Source organism: Neomonachus schauinslandi, chromosome 4 (genome assembly GCF_002201575.2).
Source record: "Neomonachus schauinslandi chromosome 4, ASM220157v2, whole genome shotgun sequence".
NCBI classification, from domain to species: Eukaryota; Metazoa; Chordata; class Mammalia; order Carnivora; family Phocidae; genus Neomonachus; species Neomonachus schauinslandi.
In genome coordinates, this window is record NC_058406.1 from 8,636,051 (window position 1) to 8,655,143 (window position 19,093).

Below are 19,093 nucleotides of genomic sequence, written 5' to 3' on the forward strand. Positions count from 1 at the left end.
CGATCCCAGGACCCTGGGATCATGACCTGAGTCGAAGGCAGATGCTTAACGACTGAGCCACCCAGGCGCCCCTTCTCCATATCCTTTTTTTTTTTTTTTTAAAAGATTTTATTTATTTATTTGACAGAGAGATAGAAGAGCACAAGCAGAGGGAGTGGCAGAGGGAGAGGGAGAAGCAGGCTCTGCACTGAGCAGGGAACCCGATGCGGGACTCGATCCCAGGACCCTGAGATCATGACCTGAGCCGAAGGCAGACGCTTAACCATCTGAGCCACCCAGGCGCCCTCTCCATATCCTCTTAACACTTGTTTTCTCTTTCTTTGATAATAGGCGTCCTGATGGGTGTAAGGTGGGATCTTGTTGGGGCTTGGTTTGCATTTCCCTCTAATTAAGTGATGTTGAGCATCTTTTCTTGTGCTTATTGGCCATTTGTATATCTTCTTTGGAGAAATGTCTGTTCAAGTCCTTTGCCCATTTTAGATTGGGTTGTTTGTGGGTTTTTTTGTTGAGTTGTAGGAGTTCTGTATATATTCCAGATATTAACCTCTTACCAGGTGTGTCATTTGTAAATATTTCCTCCCATTCCATGGGTTGCCTTTTTACTCTGTTGACTGTGTCCTTTGATAGGAGTGTTTCATTTTGATGTAGTCCCGTTTATTTATACTTCTGTGCCTGTACTTTTGGGGTCACGTCCAAGAATTTGCCAAATCCAATGTCCTGAGGCTTTTCCTCTGTTTTCTTCCAAGAGTCCTATGGTTTTAGCCATCAGATCTCCTTGTTACACTTGGAGATCTAGTACATACTAGAGGTCTGGAGTGTTTCCCCGCACTCTGGAGCCGTTCTGCAGTTCTCAGCAGACCCTGGGTATCCTTCAGGTAGAACCGAGCTCTGACACTGTCTGCCTGGAGGGAGCATCACATCCTGTAGGTTAAGGGCCCGGTCCCACAAGACTGGCCTCATTTCAGATGATGTTGGGAAACCTGGGTTTCTGCCCCACTGGCGGTAGAACGGACTTTCCCATGACTCCGCCTCAAGTTTGATTAATTTGCTAGAGCAGCTCACAAAGTGGGGGACACATTGACTTAACGTTTACTGGTTTGGTATAAAAGATACAGAAGAACCACCACCCGATGAAGAGGTACACAGGGTGAGGTCCAGAAGTACCACCCTCCAGGTGTGTGGATGCCTTCATCAACCCTGACGCTCATCAAACCTCCTTGTTCAAGATTTTTTATGGAGTTGAATCCACAGCCTCTTTTCCCTGAAGTAGGTGGGTGGGGCTGAAAGTTCCAGTCCTCTCATCATTTGGTCTTTCTGGTGACCAGCCCATTTTGAGACTATCTAGGGACCCCACCCTGGATCCCCTCATCAGCATAGACAGACGTGCTCAAAAGGGGCTCCTGTGAATGACAAAAGACACTCCCATCACTTAGGAAATTACAAGGATTTTAGGAGCTCAGTTCTAGGAACTGGAGATAAAAAAACAAGTCAAATACATTTCTTTTTTTTTTTTTTTTTTTTTTTAATTCATGAGAGACAGAGCGAGAGAGAAAGGCAGAGGGAGAAGCAGGCTCCCAAGGAGCAGGGAGCCCGATGCGGGACTCGATCCCAGGACCCTGAGATCATGACCTGAGCCGAAGGCAGACGCTTAACCATCTGAGCCACCCAGGCGCCCCAAATACATTTCTTATTTTATCACAGTACCTTTAAAAAGGTTAAAATCTGATATAGGGAAAAGGCACCTGGACACATTGGGTGCTATACACCCAGCGGTCATCTGAGGACTAGGTGCTCTGCCTTGAGTCCGGCCCCTAATGACCCGTGCGGTAGAGAGGGCAGGGGGAGGGGCAGAGAGAGAGAATATCTTAAGCAGGCTCCACGTCCAGTGCAGAGCCTGACCCGGGGCTTGATCTCATGTCCTGAGCCGAAACCTAGAGTCCACGCCTAACTGAGCCACCCAGGTGCCCCTAGCCAAGAGGATTTTGAAGGGCTGAGGGTCGTTCATCAGTGAGAAGGTGTAGGGGCCTCTAACATTTCCTGATTCTGAGTAGATATGGTTGTGCCTGTTTACAGCTTTCAGTGTTCAAGCGTTGGCCAGAGGTCAAATTCCTGTTCTGTGACGTGTCAGGGCTTTCTATTCTCTTTCTAGAAAGGAATGTAAGGTTATAGATACACAGGGAGGGTTAGTAAATCAGTCACATGCACTTATTATAGGTCACCATGCTAGTTGAGAAGATAAGGTGGCCCCAACCTCAGGTGTGGCCCTCCACTCCTAGGGGCTGGCATTTCTTCATCCTCATCTCAGAGATGTGACCCTCACCTTACTGGAATGTAGGAAAGGGGTGTGCTGGGCAAGAACGCTCTAGTCATCTCCCCGGTGGTGACAGTTATCAGGGGGACTGAAGGGCGGGGCTTCGCGTGTGAGGAGGAGCACGATGGGAGAAGAGCTGCAGCTGCAAATGGGCCTTTTTGTGGAAAGCCAGGGACATGGGGGTCATTCAGCTGAGGTCACTTAGACTAAGGAAGACCGCCCTGGTGGGGAGCCCCTGGTTTCCACTAGAAGCAGAGGGCGTTATCCCTCGGAGGTAGACAGGTGGTCTCCGTGGTGATGCTGGTCAGCGGTGGGTGTACTCAAGGGCCGGTTAAGTGTCTGCTCGTGGGTAGGCTTGCTGTGATGAGCTGGGAGCACATCACGGGCACAGGCTAGAGGCATTTGTCCATCTGTTCTCATAAACACCGAGCGCCTGCTCTGCCTGTCTGGGTACCTGCGCCTCCACAGAGAAGGAGACTTGGGGCTTCCGGGCCAGCAGCCTCACAGTGGGAGCCTGAAATGCAGGTATGGGGAACTTCCCTGATGGCCGGTATCCCCTCACAGGACGAGCAACGGCAAGAGCACCGTGATCAATGCCATGCTCTGGGACAAGGTTCTGCCCTCCGGGATCGGCCACACCACCAACTGCTTCCTGCGGGTCGAGGGCACAGACGGTCATGAGGCCTTCCTCCTCACAGAGGGCTCGGAGGAGAAGCGCAGCGTCAAGGTGAGGGGGCTGTGGCAGGGACCACTCCAGCTGGAGCCTGCGGGCTTGGCTTTCGGCCTTGGGCGTGCTGGTGGCCTTAGAGCTTAGACCAACCGGGACGTCCCTTGCGAGCGGACTGACAGCACCTTAAGGGAGAGGGCAGTGCCCCCGTGGGGGTGGATGGGAAGCCCTGTTGGAGCTGAGCCATCAAGGAGATGCCAGATCTTCGGGGAGGGTCGAGAGTTAGGAGGCTCCAGGTCCTTGTGGAATGCCAGGCAGGCCAGCCGTCCTCTCTCTGCCATGAAGCAAGCCTGTGCCTCATTTCCTGAGCGGCTGCTTGAGAGCGATTCCCGCACTGGCTCCAGGATTCTGAATCAACAGCTAGCGGCTAGTCCGTGTTTATTTTTCTGAGAACCGTTTGCGTCCTCTTTGGGGCTAGATGCTGCTTTGGGTCATAAAGAACTCATCGGTGCAGAATAACCGCAGCTTTAGGACAACCTCCCAGAAAGAAGCTTAAAAGGGGAGTGAAGAACAGTGGTTTCTTACTGCAACTCCGTGCTCTTGGCTTTTCGTGTGAAAAGAAAGAAGACGGGGTCGCAGGGCAGACTGCAGCGTTGGGCTGCCGCAGCCTCCTGCCGGGTGACTCTTCCTCAGCCCTGACCTCTCTTTCTTTCCCTCCTCCCCTGTCAGACTGTGAACCAGCTGGCCCATGCCCTTCACCAGGACGAGCAGCTGCATGCTGGCAGCCTGGTGAGTGTGATGTGGCCCAACTCTAAGTGTCCGCTTCTGAAGGATGACCTCGTGCTGATGGACAGGTGAGAGGAAAGGGCCTCCTTTGGAGGTCCAAACTGGGCAGTCTCCAGGTTTCTGGTTTGGCATCATCCAGGCCAGTTTCCCCTGGGGCCTGTCGTTGCTCTCCTTAAGTAGACCGCCTTTCAAACTGGCTCAGCCAAATCCTGTCTCCTGGATTTCCCAGGGGCTGGTTACTGTATCCGTTGGTGTCAGTGCCCTGGAGAGGTCCCAGTGATGGTCTATAAAGAGGGATGGGGGGGACGCCCAAAAGTGAAGGAGGGTCTCAGCCTCGACCCAATGTTGGTGCATGTGTTAGGGGTGGAGGCTGGCGGTGGTGGGGTCTGTGTGGTATTTAATGTTCTTGAAGGAACACTTTGGGGACAGGTTATAACTATCTTGGGAAGTATGTACGGTACTTTGGTGCTTATGGGACTCACATGCATGTAAAATTTTACCTTAATTGTTATCCCCAAAGTGAAATTACAAATCGTTGTTTTTATGAAAGTGACACAGGGATGGAACAGATACACATTTTCAGACAATTAAGAAGCGTATGAAGTGAAAAGTAAACATCCCTCTGATAAAGGCCAGGCCCACTTTCTCTCAGATCTGTAACTTCTTCCTCCCTTGCCTGGCTGCCTCGGGTCTGTGTAAAGCAGGAAGAACAGAGCCCCCGGTCTGGGTGCCTGATGATAGTTTGCCTCTGTCACCTCTAGCCCTGGCATCGATGTCACCACGGAGCTGGACAGCTGGATCGACAAGTTCTGCCTGGACGCCGATGTGTTTGTGCTGGTGGCCAACTCGGAGTCTACGCTGATGCAGACGGTAGCCCCTCTTCCACCTCTTCCTGTACCCCCTAGAACCCAGCTGGGTGGGAAGGGGGGCTTGGCCGACACCACCCCTCCTATACTGAGGTCTTTGCCCCATCAGGAGAAGCAGTTCTTCCACAAGGTCAGTGAGCGCCTGTCCCGCCCGAACATCTTCATCCTGAACAACCGCTGGGACGCGTCTGCTTCGGAGCCTGAGTACATGGAAGAGGTTGGTGGCTCTTTATTCGTCAGTTTGGGGAGTGCCACCCTGTGTGTCTACCCAGGGGCTCTTCATGGGCTCCCAGGCCACATCAGGCCTGTGACAGAATTCATCACCGGAGGTTTCCCAAGTGTTCCTCCGAGGGCTCTGAGAGCACTCTCTTCACTTCCCCCGTCCGCCACGCCCCCGCCCCGCTCCCTCTACTCTTCAGAAGGCTGCTGTCCAGGTCGGAACAGCGTCCCCACCGCATCAGCCACGTCCTTGTTTGAGGCTAGTGCTCGCTTCAGTTCATAAAGAATTAATCATTCTAGAACAGGCTCAGCTTTTGGAAGCCATCCAGGAAAGAAGCTTAAAGGAGGATCGGAGAAGAATTGATCCTCACTGACAATTCATAATTCTTTGCTTGTTCTGCATGAAAGGAAAGAGAAAGGAGTAGTAGATGGGTAACATGGGATGGCGAAGCGCGCAGCGGGCAGGCTGACGCTGGGCAGTGTGACTGGGAAGCTCCTCGCCTGTGACGTGGATGTAACAGAGTTGTTGAAAGGAAGAAATCTGCTAACATTGAGGAAAGCACCTGGCAGTAGAACCCTAGGATTCCTAGGATTTCAGAGCTAGAAGGGATTTTCTGGTCACTCATTTTATTTATTTATTTATTTATTTTTAAAGATTTTATTTATTTGACAGCACGAGCAGGGGGAGCAACAGAGGGAGTTGCAGGGGAGAGGGAGGAGCAGACTCCCTGCTGAGCAGGGAGCCCGACGCGGGGCTCAGTCCCAGGACCCTGGGATCATGACCCGAGCCCAAGGCGGACACCTAACCGACTGAGCCACCCGGGCGCCCCTGGGTCTCTCTCATTTTATAAACAAGGCCCTGGGAGGACTCGGCTTGGCAGGATAGAGACCAGGTTTAGATTTATTTCTTGGCTCCTGCCTTCCTTTCCTTCTGGGGCACCAAAGTGAGACACTGTGCTCGTTCTAATAAGAGGCAGTTTGGGGCATGTTTAAGCATTTATTTTTTTTAATTTTAAGTAAAAAAATTTATTTTATTTTAGAGCATGAGTGGGGGGAGGGGCAGAGGGAGAGGGAGAATCCCAAGTGGACTCCATGCTGAATGCGGAGCCCGACATGGGGCTTGATCCCAGGACCCTGAGATCATGACCTGAGCCGAAATCCAGAGTTGGATGCTTAGCCAGCTGAGCCACCCAGGCATCCTACATCTTTAAGCATTTCTGCTTGTATGTGCATAAAAGAGCTGTGGCAGCCTATACCTCAAGAAACCCCCATCTTGTTGGTTTTGGGGAGCTTGGTGGCTAGAGAACAGTGATGGTGGGAGATGAGTTCTTTGTGTGTGTGTGTGTGTGTTTGCACCTTTGGGTTACTGAACCATGTGACTATATTATATTACCTGTTCTTTAGAGAGGCAGTTGGGGGCTGTGGGCTCCATCAGGAGGGGCCCACCGGCACCCCACCTGGTCACACCCATATGCTTGGGCTTCAGGTGCGGCGGCAGCACATGGAACGTTGTACCAGCTTCCTGGTGGATGAGCTGGGCGTGGTGGATCGAGGCCAGGCTGGAGACCGCATCTTCTTTGTGTCTGCCAAGGAGGTGCTCAACGCCAGGATCCAGAAGGCCCAGGGCATGCCTGAAGGAGGTGACTTGGAACAAACTTCCTTCTTCCTTTTCCCTAATGTGTGAGACAGTTGGTTTGTGCTAAGTCAGCCGGTAGAAGATCGTTCTGAGAATGAGGTGGTAAGAAGAGCCATGAGTGAGAGTGTTAAGCCCGGTGCCCGGTGGGATTGGCTTTCGGGGGATTTCACCATTTTCCTCTGCTGTGCAGTTATTTCCCAACTCACATGGTGCAATTCTCCTAGGGGGCGCTCTTGCAGAAGGCTTTCAAGTGCGGATGTTTGAGTTTCAGAATTTTGAGAGGCGATTTGAGGTGAGCCCTTTGATTCCGGTATCTGGTTATTTTGTGGCTCCCCAGCACCCACCAGCCATGTCCCTGGCAGTGAATGCCAGAGCCTGGCCCGTGGCTCGTGGGCCCTGGTGGCCCCTGCCCCCTCAGCACCTCTTATCGGTTCCAGGAGTGCATCTCCCAGTCTGCGGTGAAGACCAAATTTGAGCAGCACACAGTCCGGGCCAAGCAGATTGCCGAAGCAGTTCGTTTCATCATGGACTCCCTGCACATTGCGGCACAGGAGCAGCGGTGAGAGCCTGCAGCTGTGCTGGCAGAGCTGAGTGTCGGGGCTGCCCTCAGGCCCAGTTAGGTCCACGTGGAGTAGCCTGGGGGGGATGGCCGTCGGGTGTCTGGTTGTCCTCTGTGGTCTGTAGGGTGGTCTCCCTCAAGCCCGTGTTGGAGGCCTGGGCCTAGCAGCACACCGAGCACTGCAGCATTTCTCAGAGCTTGAAGCAGGACACGTTTTTTTGTTTTTAAAGATTTTATTTTAAGTAAGCTCTACACCCAACGTGGGACTTGAACTCATAGCCCCGAGAATAGGAGTGGCATGCTCCACCGACTGAGCCAGCCAGGCGCCCCCAGGATACTTTTCTTCTTCTTCTTCTTTTTCTTCTTTTTTTGTTTTAGATTTATTTATTTTAGGTGTGGGGGGGGAGCAGAGGGAGAGAAAGAAAGAACCTCAAGCAGACTTCTGGCTGAGTGCTGGGCCCGACTCAGGGCTCAGTCTCAGGACCCGGAGACCATCACCTGAACTGAAATCTGGAGTCAGATGCTCAATCGACTGAGCCACCCGGGCACCCCAGGACACATTTTTTAATTTATTTTATTTTTTAATTTTCAAAAAATATTTTATTTATTTATTTATTTATTTATTTATTTGACAGCAAGCGAGAGCAGGAACACAAGCAGGGGGAGTGGGAGAGGGAGAAGCAGGCTTCCCGCTGAGCAGGGAGCCCGATGTGGGGCTCGATCCCAGGATCCTGGGATCGTGACCTGAGCCAAAGGCAGATGCTTAACAACTGAGCCACCCAGGTGTCCCATATTTTTTAAAAATAACCTTTTTTTGTAGACATTTATAAGGAAAATATAGAGAATAATATAAAAACATCTTGATTCCTTCAGCATTTGCTTTACGTTATCTTAAAAGTTGAAATAAAAAAACCATTACATGCTCTTTGATTCTTCAGCCCCTGCCCCGCTGTCATTCTGCCCATTCCCCAGAGGCAGCCACAACCATGAATTTGGTGTGTAGCTGTCATCCTTTAAAAAGTACTTTCACATAGATCCTGAAGAATATGTAATGTTGCTTTAGATACGGGGACGTCATATCGGGACTGTCCGTGTTAGCGCACCTCGTGTTTGTTTCTGCTCAGCACTGGTGTTACCCCCTACCCTGTGGATAACATAGAGTTGGAGTTTGGGACTATGAACTGCCATTGGTATTCCCTTGGGAATATACATCATTTTCCCATGGATTTTTTAAAGTTTTTGTTTATTTAAGTGATCTCTGTACCCAGCATGGGGCTTGAACGCACAACCCCTAGCTCAAGCGTTGGATGCTCCACTGACTCAGTCAGCCAGGCACCCCTCCTGGGGGTTGACCTTTAGATTGCATTATTTCCCTACTGCAAACCCTGCTGCAGTGGACACCAGTTTACGGTCCCCTTGTGTACATTTGTAAGAGTCTGTCTGGGATTAACTCCTGGAGGTACAACTGTTCCATCTTGGGGTGCGTGCATTTTCAGTTTTACCCTGTTTTCCTTTGTTGCTCTCTCAAACAGCTGAATGTGCTCCCAGTCCCACCAGCAGTGCGCTGCTGGGACTCGGCGCTCCCCGAGCTTTGCCAGCACTTCAGACTTGCTGATTTCTGTCAGGCTTCTGCCTGCATAGAGTAGAACCTCTTTTTAATTTCATTGCCCCGATGACTAATGAGACTGAGTTTTTTATTTTCCTCTGTGAATGGGCAGAACTTTTTCTAAGCCCCCTGAAAGCACCCTCCCTGCCCTGCCACCACCCCTTCTGAGGTGGAAGTCCCAAGAGTACGTGGCTGGCAGCTGGGAGGGGGGAGAGCGCGTCTCTGGGCATGTGCGTGATACCTCTGGGGCCACCACCGGGGCACACGCAGGCTTTCCGGTGTCCCCTCACTCCTCTGCTGGGTTGGGCGGGGACCCGCTCTTGAAACCAGTGCGCGCTCTCTCAGGGTTTACTGCCTGGAAATGCGGGAAGAGCGGCAAGAGCGGCTGAGGTTTATTGACAAGCAGCTGGAGCTCCTGGCGCAGGACTACAAGCTGCGGATTAAGCAGATCACAGAGGAGGTGGAGAGGCAGGTAAGGAGTGGGGAGGAAGCACCCCGGGGAGATCGGGACTCCAAGTCACATCCGGGGTGCCGGGAAGGTGAAAGAGCACACGTCCTCATCCTGGCGGTTTCTCAGCCTCCCGGAGGGAGATGTGGCCCTGACTCGAGCCCACAGTACCCCCCCCACCACCTGGGGCTCCCTGGGCCAGTCCCCATCCTCCGGGCCTCCCCTCCACATTTCGGGTGAGCATTTGCCCGCCCATCTGTCACATCCCTTCTCCCTCAGAAGCTTTCCCGCTGGAAGTGAGCTGAGGAGACTGCCGGCTCACGGGGGAGCTGGTGCAATCTGTGAGAGTTGCTTAGCCTCTCCTGATGCTGCAGGACGGAAGCAGGCTCGCCCTCCGTACCTGACGGTGCGCCCCGTCCCACAGGTGTCCACCGCGATGGCGGAAGAGATTAGACGCCTCTCGGTGCTGGTGGACGAGTACCAGATGGATTTCCACCCTTCCCCGGTGGTCCTCAAGGTCTACAAGAACGTGAGTTGTCAGTGGCAGGTGTTCTGCGCTCACCCCCATCCCTTTTGGCTATGGGGTGGAATGGCCCATGCGGGACAGTGGTTCAGCCCCTGCTGGTCTGTGTCTAGGCCCCTCAGCGAGGGGGGCAGGACCCAGACTTCACTCAGTGCTCCGCGGTCACCTGCGGGTGCGGGCTGACCGGCCTCAGGTTGGTCCCCAGAAGGAGCTCCCGACCATGGTGCTGCTTCTCTTAAGCTCTCCCTTCCACTTGCAGGAACTGCACCGCCATATAGAGGAAGGACTGGGTCGGAATATGTCCGACCGCTGTTCCACGGCCATCACCAACTCCCTGCAGACCATGCAGCAGGACATGATAGGTCAGTGCTGCGGGGGTCTTTGCGCTGCCAGAGGTCCGTTTTGGAGGCCCGTCCACAGAAACAACGGCCTTTCCTTGTTTGTCACTTTTGATGATGAGTTAGCTGAAGACCCTCAGGTTCTTGGGGTGTGTTGTGCGTTCACTCCACACACAGACTCCGGAAGCCGTCCTGGGTGACCCCACGGGGCTGTCCTAGGCTGGGGTTTGGTCTGTCCTGAGATTCACACTTGGCATAAACATCAGCAGGTGTGGCGCCTCGGTCCACAGACCCGTGGGGAGTGCTGGCCTGCCTCTCTGGGAGAGGGACGTGCAGCCCCACGGGCCCCACGGGCCCACTCCTGCCGAACCGTCAGCATGAGCCTCGACGGTGGCCGGCACGGCCTCCATGTGCAGCACAGGGCCGAGCTGATGGGCCTTCTCATTTCTGCTCCTGACAGATGGTTTGAAACCCCTCCTTCCTGCGTCTATGCGGAGTCAGATAGACATGCTGGTCCCTCGGCAGTGCTTCTCCCTCAGCTATGACCTGAACTGTGACAAGCTGTGTGCTGACTTTCAGGAGGACATCGAGTTCCATTTTTCCCTCGGCTGGACCATGCTGGTGAATAGGTTCCTGGGCCCCAAGAATAGCCGCCGGGCCTTGATGGGCTACAATGACCAGGCAAGCAGCGTCCCTGACCCTCGGGACTCTCCGGAGGCCCTTCTGCACCCTGCCTGCAAACACCCAGGCCGGGCTGACGGGGCTTTCCTGCGGTAACCGCCGTGGCACGTCTGCTGCCAGCCAGACGGCACGTCACGGTTCCAGGTTTTTGCCACAATTCGGTCGAATGTTACCCTACGCACTGATAATTGTCAAATTTAAAACGTGAGCTGAGTTTTTTTTCTTATATTAAAATAAGTGTCTATTAAATACAGAAGATTTAAGTGTGCCCATATGGCACCATTTCACAGTTCAGATTTCAAACCACTCTCGTCCTTTCTTCCACTTGAATTATTGTGTGTATTGTTCCTGGTGCACATCCCACACTTGGTGGGACGGCCAGTGCTCACATTTTGTGGGGTCCTCTAGTGCTCCCCTTGGGGCTGGCAGATCTGTTACGAAGCCTAAATTCTTCCTGGCTGCATGCAAAGCTCATTTGTTGTTTGTTTTTTGTTTGTTTGTTTGTTTTTTTGTCTTTTGGAAATTGCAGAGCCATGCTGTGATCCTGTTCCCAGCCTCCGGGCCCGGAGGCTCACTGAGAGTTCTGTTGAATGAGAGACTTGCCACACTCTTCTTAGTTAGCCCTCTCGTTGTCCCTCTTCAGGTGCAGCGCCCCATCCCTCTGACGCCAGCCAACCCCAGCATGCCCCCGCTGCCGCAGGGCTCCCTCACCCAGGAAGAGCTCATGGTTTCCATGGTCACCGGCCTGGCCTCCCTGACGTCCAGGACCTCCATGGGCATTCTCGTTGTTGGAGGCGTGGTCAGTGACAAGCCCTGCCCGGGAAGGCTGGGGGCAGGTGGGCAGGCGGGTGGGGGCCAAGGGGCACAGTCCTGGCGGGGGTCCCTGCATTGGCCCAGTAGTGTGTCATGGTGGGCACGCCGGTGGTTTCACGGCCGCCAGCGACTGTTCACTGTGGTTGCGTGGGGAGCTGTGCACAGCCTGAGCCTAAGCTTCATCGTGTATTCGTTGACTTCTTTTTTTTTTTTTTTAAAGATTTTATTTATTTTTTTGACAGAGAGAGACACAGTCAGAGAGGGAACACAAGCAGGGGGAGTGGGAGAGGGAGAAGGAGGCTTCCCGCGGAGCAAGGAGCCTGATGCGGGACTCGATCCCAGGACCCCGGGATCATGACCTGAGCCGAAGGCAGACGCTCGACTGACTGAGCCACTCAGGCGCCCCATTCTTTGACTTCTTTAAGTCTCGCTCCACTAACGTGAGGTTTAGACAGCACCAGTCCTGTCTTACAGAGGAGGAATGTCTTGTTGGCTTGCCAGAGACATAGAGTTAGGATTGGAACTCTGATCTCAAGGCCATGTTTGGCCCCAGTGGGGCCCATACTACATGATGGGCAGAGAAGAGGCCTAAGAAATGGACAAAGCTGGGTTCTAGATAGGTGGGTGTGGCCAGGTGCTTCTCCTTTGTAGGTGAGGAAGCTGAGAGCAAAACCTGCAGGGGTTTAAGACAAAGAGCCCAGACTGGGCCTTGAACCCTTGTCTGTCTATCTCCTGGTTTTCTTGCCCTTCCCCTTTCCACCCCAGGGCCTGAGATCACAGGCTGCTTTCTTGATAACTGGGGTGCCCCCCACGTCCTGACCCAAGATACGATGCAGCCAGAATAGGTAACACGTTGAGTTTTCCTGACAATGCAGCCTCGCTTTCTCGGTCACGGTCTTTTGAGCTATATGGGGTTGCAGATGTGAAGGTAACAAAACTGCCAGGAGTTGTACTTGGCTTGGAGGGCTGCGGGGGGAACAAATCTGAGGCCCCTTGCCTTCCCTCTCTGTCGGTGGTGCGTGCTGTGCTGCTTTATTCATAGACAGTGACCTGACAGAGCGTCATTAGCTCAGATGCTGATACTTGATGGTCATGAGACCCTCTTAAATACCCCATTTTACCCAAACAACCCTGTGAGTTGGGTGGAGGCCATTATGCCTCTTTTGGGAAGAATGGGTGTAAAGAAACTTGCCCACGTTTCAGGCAGGCAGGCAGCACTGAAGCCTTGATTTCTAGCTCCATGTCCAGTGCTCTTTGACTATAACCACACTGCCTTGAACCAAAGTATTACAGACCAGACGAACAGGAGCCACCGACCAAGGAACGAAATGCAGAATTGTACTTGTCGGGCGCCTGGGTGGCTCAGATGGTTAAGCGTCTGCCTTCGGCTCAGGTCATGATCCCAGGGTCCTGGGATCGAGTCCCGCATTGGGCTCCCTGCTCTTTGGGAGCCTGCTTCTCCCTCTGCCTCTCTCTCTCTCTCTGTCTCTCATGAATAAATAAATAAAATCTTTAAAAAAAAAAAAAAAAAAAGAATTGTACTTGTCAGGGCCATTGGAATGGAATGTCACCGTAGAGCATGCCCACGTTCAGTTTTAGGAATTCTGAGTGTCTGGGTCTATGCTTCTCATCTTAACACCACCTTCCCTTTCTCCTCACCTCCTTTGCATGAGTTATGTCATGTGGCCAACACTCAGTTACCCTTGTTTCTGAACTGGGGCCCTTGGGCAAGTCTGGCAGTGACAGCCGAGAGGATGGGCAGTGGGATGGCAGAGAGTCTGCGTCGGCTCATCACTGTGTCTCTGCAGGTGTGGAAGGCGGTGGGCTGGCGGCTCATCGCCCTCTCCTTTGGGCTCTATGGCCTCCTGTATGTCTACGAGCGTCTGACATGGACCACCAAGGCCAAGGAGAGGGCCTTCAAGCGCCAGTTTGTAGAGTATGCCAGCGAGAAGCTACAGCTCGTCATCAGCTACACGGGCTCCAACTGCAGCCACCAAGTGCAGCAGTGAGTGTCCTCGTCCGTGCCGAGGGGCCAGCGCCTGTGGCTTAGGACTTCCCTCTAGCTTCCCTTTTGGACCTGGCCTGGAAACCGCTGGGTCCCGAGCATCATCTGCCACTGGCCTTCAGCTGTGCTGTGCCGGCTTTGAAACCAGGGACGGGGAGAGGGGTCTTTCCAGGGACACCTTAGGTCTTGGGCTGGGACCACGTAGGCCTTTGTTCCCCTAAGGAGGGTGGATATGAGAAGACGAAGATGAGGGACATTACTTGCAGCATTTATTAAAGCTTGCCTTGGCTTGGTTTATAGGCAGAGCTCTGAGATGCTAAGCCACAAGCCTGTCCTCTGGCATAGCTTTGGGCAGCTGGGGCTGGATTGCTTGGCCTGGCTGGTGGACGGGAGTACTGGCCTGCCTGCCTTACGTCGCTGCGTAGCGGGCCCCTTGCTAGGCACTTCGCATCTCATTTTTCGTTTTCTCTGTGACCCCTTTGAAGTAGACATTGTTTGTATTGGCATCTCCTTTATTCAAACGGGTAAACAGACTGGAGGAGTCGTCCCTTTTCCCCTGCCACCAGGTGATTAGCGGCAGGGCCGGGATCTGAATCCTGGCCCGTTGTGCCCAAGCCAGGGTGCTCCTGGCTCTCTCCTGTGGTGATGCTGAGTGGGTGGTGGCTGTGACGTCCACGGCCTCGGCAGAGGGCGGGCAGGATTGTGCCACGCTGGGCTGGCACGCTGGCCGGAGCTACCAGCGGCTGACACACGGGCTGCGCTGCGCTCGGTAGGATTTAGCCAGCGACGGTGTTCTGCAGAACAGCTGTGTGGTCCGGTCCACCCTGCCTCTCTCTCCCCCAGGGAGCTGTCTGGGACCTTTGCTCATCTGTGCCAGCAAGTCGATGTCACCCGGGAGAACCTGGAGCAGGAAATTGCCACCATGAACAAGAAAATTGAAGTTCTCGATTCACTTCAGAGCAAAGCAAAGCTGCTCAGGTGAGGTCGGCCTGGGTGCTCAGAGGTGGTGGGCTCCGGTGTGCAGCGCGGGCGCGTCTGTGTCTTGGGCGTGGACACGAACCTCCCTTGTGTGTGAGAGGTTAGATGGCATGCTGCTGGAGGTTCGAGACGTAGGTCCCTGGCATCCAGACGCTTGCAGTCGGGGCCGTGCTGGTGGTGGAGGAACCAAGGCGTCTGCTTCTCCTTAGTGGCCCGTGGCTGGCGCTTGAGCCCTCGGCATCCCTCCAGGCTCGTGTGACCCATTTCCTTTTTGTAAAAGGAAGTTAAGTAACTTGTCTGGGGTCCCATAGGAGATGGTCAGGCCAGGAGTAGAAGAATCCAGGTGTGCATAGTCTTAGCAGTCTGTGATACTCTGCACATTGATTATCTTTCATTGTCTACTGTGTGCTGGGGACTCTGGGCTAGACCTGCCACACGCTTTACTCCATTTCTCTCTGAGCCCAGGGAAGGGGGCAGGTCAGCATTTTTACCTGAAGGAGAGCGGGGTAGGCACCAGGTGGCTGGCAGGGCCCGCATTGGCACCCAGATCCATGTGGGGTCCCTGTTGAAAGTCAGAGCTTCCGTCCGTGCTTCGCTGGAGAGGATGATTCTAAGGAGCCGGAGACCTGGGTTCTGGCCCAGGCACTCATGTTTGGACAGGTCATGGAGCTTTCTTAGGTTTCGTTTTCATCCGTAAGACGGAGCAGGATTTCATGACAGAGCCACAGAGCTGAACCTAAAAGCGCTGTGCAAAGGTCCCTGGCCCGCTCAGCCTGAGATAACATCTGCACACGGGGACCCTGTGCTTCCTGCCCCCGCCGCTGACGTCATTGCCAGCCCCCTTGGTGACAAGTGGACTTTCCCTCCCTGACAGTGCAGATGCGCCCTCCCCACCCACCAGCCTGGCTCAGGCCTCCTCTAGGGACACATGGGACATCTCATGCGGGGTGTGTGTGGTGGAGTGTGTGTCTGCTGCTCGTCACCAATGGGGACGGGGGGAACCCGTAAGGGCTGTGTATCCGGCAACCCAACCCCTCACCGACAGGAAAACCGAGTTCCGGACAGTTTGGGGACTTGCCTGTAGTCAGGGGAAGCCAGCATAGGGCTTGAGGGTCAGAAAAGCCCGACTTTTGGCTCCACCATGAGAGTGTGACTGTAGGAAGTTACGTGACCTCTCTGGGCCTCTTTTCCTTATCTGTGGAGTGGGGGTGATCAGAGGAGTAAACGAAGCTACATGTTAAACGTCCTTAGAACAGCGCTTGGCCTGTCACGCTATTGCCCGTGATCAGCTCTGAGTGCTACAGAAGAACCATTTCTCTGCAGGAATAAAGCCGGTTGGTTGGACAGCGAGCTCAACATGTTCACTCACCAGTACCTGCAGCCCAGCAGATAGTGGGCCGCCATGAGCCGGAGCCCGCGTGGGGAAGGGCGGTGCCGCCAGCCGTGTGGGCCTCCCACCAGGGCCACGCACAGCTCCTGCCTGTGGCCGCCACCGTGAGAGCGAAAGCACCCCCGTCTCATACCATTTTGAGCCCCTAATCGCTAGTTTTTTTTTCCCCCCTTTGCCTGCTGTTGCAGGAAGATCTGGCTCGTACCCCTAAAAGAGACTTTTTAAATGATGACTTTGGACGGCATGGTACCGAGGAGTCGAGTCTTTGCTTTGTCGGGTGCACTTGATTGAGACTCATTTGAGTGCTTGACAAAGTCTTGGGATTTGCCCGCACTGCCGAATGCCTGGTTGGAGCCTTTAAGGGTATCAGGCAGACCCCCTTCTCCGGCCAACACTAACACTGACCCGAGCACACCCGCCTGCCGCGCACTCCAGCACCCCTGCAGAGAAAGGCCGCCTTAGGGAGGGTTGAGTTTTCTTCCCAGGTTGCATTAGAACAAGTTCCAGAAAGGCCAAGTCCGTCCCAGAAGGGCTGTTGCCTGTGTGTGTGTCAGTTTGGCCCTTCAGCGTTTGTGCTTCGCTCCTTCGGCAGAGCATTTCAGACACGTCTTGGAGGGGTGGGGCTTGCCGTGGGTTGTAGGCTGAGGCAGGCCTCGTTGCCCTCGTTGCCCTGGGGTTGGGAAAGATGTTGCAGAAGTGGCTGGAGTCAGAGTGGCTGCGGGAGGGGCCGTGTGGAGAGAGCAGGTAGCTGGTTCCACGATGAGGGAGGGCCTTGACCTCCCTCCTCCTCTTTGGGTCCCTTGTTCTGGTTTCAGTCCTTAGCCCGTGTTGTCTGGTCTTATTGTTGGTCAGAGATGGTTTGGTCCAGAGCGTTCAAGGATGTAGCTGAAGGAAAGATGGCGGAGGAAGAGGGGTGGAGCCCGTCCAGGATGGCTGGAGAATGTGGAGTCCACGGAGAACAGGGCCTTCTGTTTGACCTTGCTCTGTGAGGGGCTCACAGGGTCTGAGAGCCCACGCTCTTAGCTTGATTGCATCCCTGTTAGGTTCCTTAAGGCTTGATTGCGTCCCTGTTAGGTTCCTTAAGAAACGCTCCCGCCCCTGCCTTGGCCCAGGCTGCCCTTGGCCACCGGTCCTCTGGACTGTCTCCGGTGCCAGGGAGGCTGCAGCTGGCTGAGAGACGGTGTGGGAGACCCAGCAGCCATCCTCCGGTCCTCCCATCCTCCCTGATCCCCAGAGCCTCTTACTGACCCTCACCTGGCCTCGTGTTGACTTTGAGAAATGTTTCCTGTTGAGTTTGGGATTGTTACTGGTTGAAGTGGGGGCAGGTTCCTGTCTCCCAAGGTGTTAACTGGGGCAAGCAGCCTTCACAGTTCAGGTCTGAAACCTTCCTAGAAACCAGCAGGTCCTGTCTCCCAGAAAGAGGTGGGGCTCAGGCAGAGAGGTGGGGCTTGTCCTCTTGAATCCCCCCCGCCCTCTGGCTTCCGGGAAATGAGTTGGTGGCCTCTGCTCACCGGTAGTTGGCCACGCAGGTGGCACCTTCTCCAGGTGCCCACTTATCTTTCAGACCCTTAGTGCACCTGCCATGTGGAACCAAGTGGTGGACCTCGCCCAGATCGCCCCACGGCAGGGGCATGTTCTGAGCTTTTTGCCAGGCCTAGGTGGTGATCACTTCCAGCGTGTCGGGAGAAATCATTGTCACATGATTCCAGTGAATTTTGTGCTTTTTGGGGAAAAAGAAATTATTTAATAACTAAACATGAATGTTTTTGAATGTAGCCCCTGGGCAATGAATGGAATTTTGAGTTTCTTATACAGTAAGTAAAATTAAATTTATCCCAGTGAGGGAAAGACTCTTGACAGAAGTGTGGCAAAAAGCACTTTAATTTAATGCTGCTAACTTTGTTCTCTGGTTTTACGTTCGTTTGCTGGAGTGTGAGACATGCTTGACACAGTGAGTTTTTTCTCTGATGTACTTAAGGTGATCTATTTGCCTGAATTACTCCTGTATCATTGCTGATAATATTGGCACTAAAATAAAACCTAGTTGGAAACACTTTGTGGGACCTCAGTTTACTGTTTTGATGCAAACCACGTCTGCAGGTTGTATTTTGAAATGACCTTAACTTTGTTAAGGGGAAGTTCCAACTGTAATCTGCCTATGGGTTCCTCTTGCTCTTGGAAGGACTCTGATACTCTGAGAACAAAAGGCATAACTGATCTTTAAGAACCAGGAAATCTAGAGTGATGTCTTTACAGATTTCGGTGTAACTCCAAGCCATTCATTTTTCGCTTAAAAAGTAATGACTCAGACTGACCCACCCTAGTTTGCCTTCTGAGAACTTGGCTGTGAGCTTTCTGTTTTTTGAAGGGCCCTCGGCAGTGACTTGTCCGCCTTCCTGGCCCCCCACACGTGTGCCCCAGGCTCTGGTGCCCCCACTCTCAGCACCGTGCTCGGTGGCAGCCTCATCCTTCCCGATGCCCAGGCCACAAACTTGGGGTGTCATCCTGGACTCCAGTGGCACTTTGTGGGTCTGAACTTCCTCCGACCACCCCGCACTCCCTGGTGCCCTCCGCTTTGGCCACACTGGTTCCTTGCTGTTTGAAACTGCTAAGTACATAACCTCCTTAAGTCTTGGCCCTGGCTGACCCTTTGCCTGTTCCCCCAGACGTCACAGCTAATTCTTTTACCTCCAAGCCTGCTGAGATGTTACCTCGTCTGGATCTTCCCAGACTACCCTATTTAAAATCCCTCTTTCCTTCCCTGTTCCTGGTACTTCCGAGGACCGTTACCCTGCAGCCTGTGGAATAGCCATGTTTTCCGAGTAACCATCCTCTAGCACGTAATACAGTTTGGTGTGTCCATGTGCTAGAACACTAGCTCTGTAAGGCCTGAGATTTTTGTTTGTTTTGTTTATTGATAACGTGCCAAGCATCTAGTCCGGTGCCTGGCACAGAATCAGAACTCAGTATTGATACTTGCTGAATTAATGAATCCTGTCCTGATAACACAGTCCACATCTTATCAGCCCTCCGGGGTTGGGGGCCAGAACACAATTGCTACTGGAAACTTCCTAAGAGTAGTCATGGGACTAGGGGCTTTCAGATGTTCCAATATCAGCACTGTAGGGCTGATGGGTCCTGGATTGGAGCCTGTCTTAATTTCCCAAAGCCCAGTGGCTTTCAAACTTACTTTTCTTCCTTCCTTCCTTCCTTCCTTCCTTCCTTCCTTCCTTCCTTCCTTCCTTCCTTCCTTCCTTCCTTCCTTCC

At 53.4% G+C, this 19,093-nt stretch overlaps 1 protein-coding gene across 2 annotated transcripts in view; it reads left to right on the forward strand.

The window, feature by feature from the left end:
• MFN2 (mitofusin 2) overlaps positions 1 to 17,873 on the forward strand; it is a 28,835-nt gene extending 10,962 nt beyond the window's left edge. For both annotated transcript variants that reach the window (XM_021684045.1, XM_021684046.1), the window contains 15 exons: positions 2,876 to 3,038; positions 3,708 to 3,832; positions 4,526 to 4,634; positions 4,740 to 4,847; positions 6,336 to 6,489; positions 6,710 to 6,777; positions 6,923 to 7,044; positions 8,996 to 9,122; positions 9,523 to 9,627; positions 9,881 to 9,983; positions 10,420 to 10,640; positions 11,284 to 11,439; positions 13,262 to 13,458; positions 14,302 to 14,436; positions 15,760 to 17,873. In XM_021684045.1, the coding sequence (XP_021539720.1) occupies positions 2,876 to 3,038; positions 3,708 to 3,832; positions 4,526 to 4,634; positions 4,740 to 4,847; positions 6,336 to 6,489; positions 6,710 to 6,777; positions 6,923 to 7,044; positions 8,996 to 9,122; positions 9,523 to 9,627; positions 9,881 to 9,983; positions 10,420 to 10,640; positions 11,284 to 11,439; positions 13,262 to 13,458; positions 14,302 to 14,436; positions 15,760 to 15,829 (1,963 nt within the window). In that variant the 3' untranslated portion in view covers positions 15,830 to 17,873. The remainder of the gene's footprint in view (positions 1 to 2,875; positions 3,039 to 3,707; positions 3,833 to 4,525; positions 4,635 to 4,739; positions 4,848 to 6,335; positions 6,490 to 6,709; positions 6,778 to 6,922; positions 7,045 to 8,995; positions 9,123 to 9,522; positions 9,628 to 9,880; positions 9,984 to 10,419; positions 10,641 to 11,283; positions 11,440 to 13,261; positions 13,459 to 14,301; positions 14,437 to 15,759) is intronic.
• The last annotated feature ends 1,220 nt before the right edge of the window (positions 17,874 to 19,093 follow it).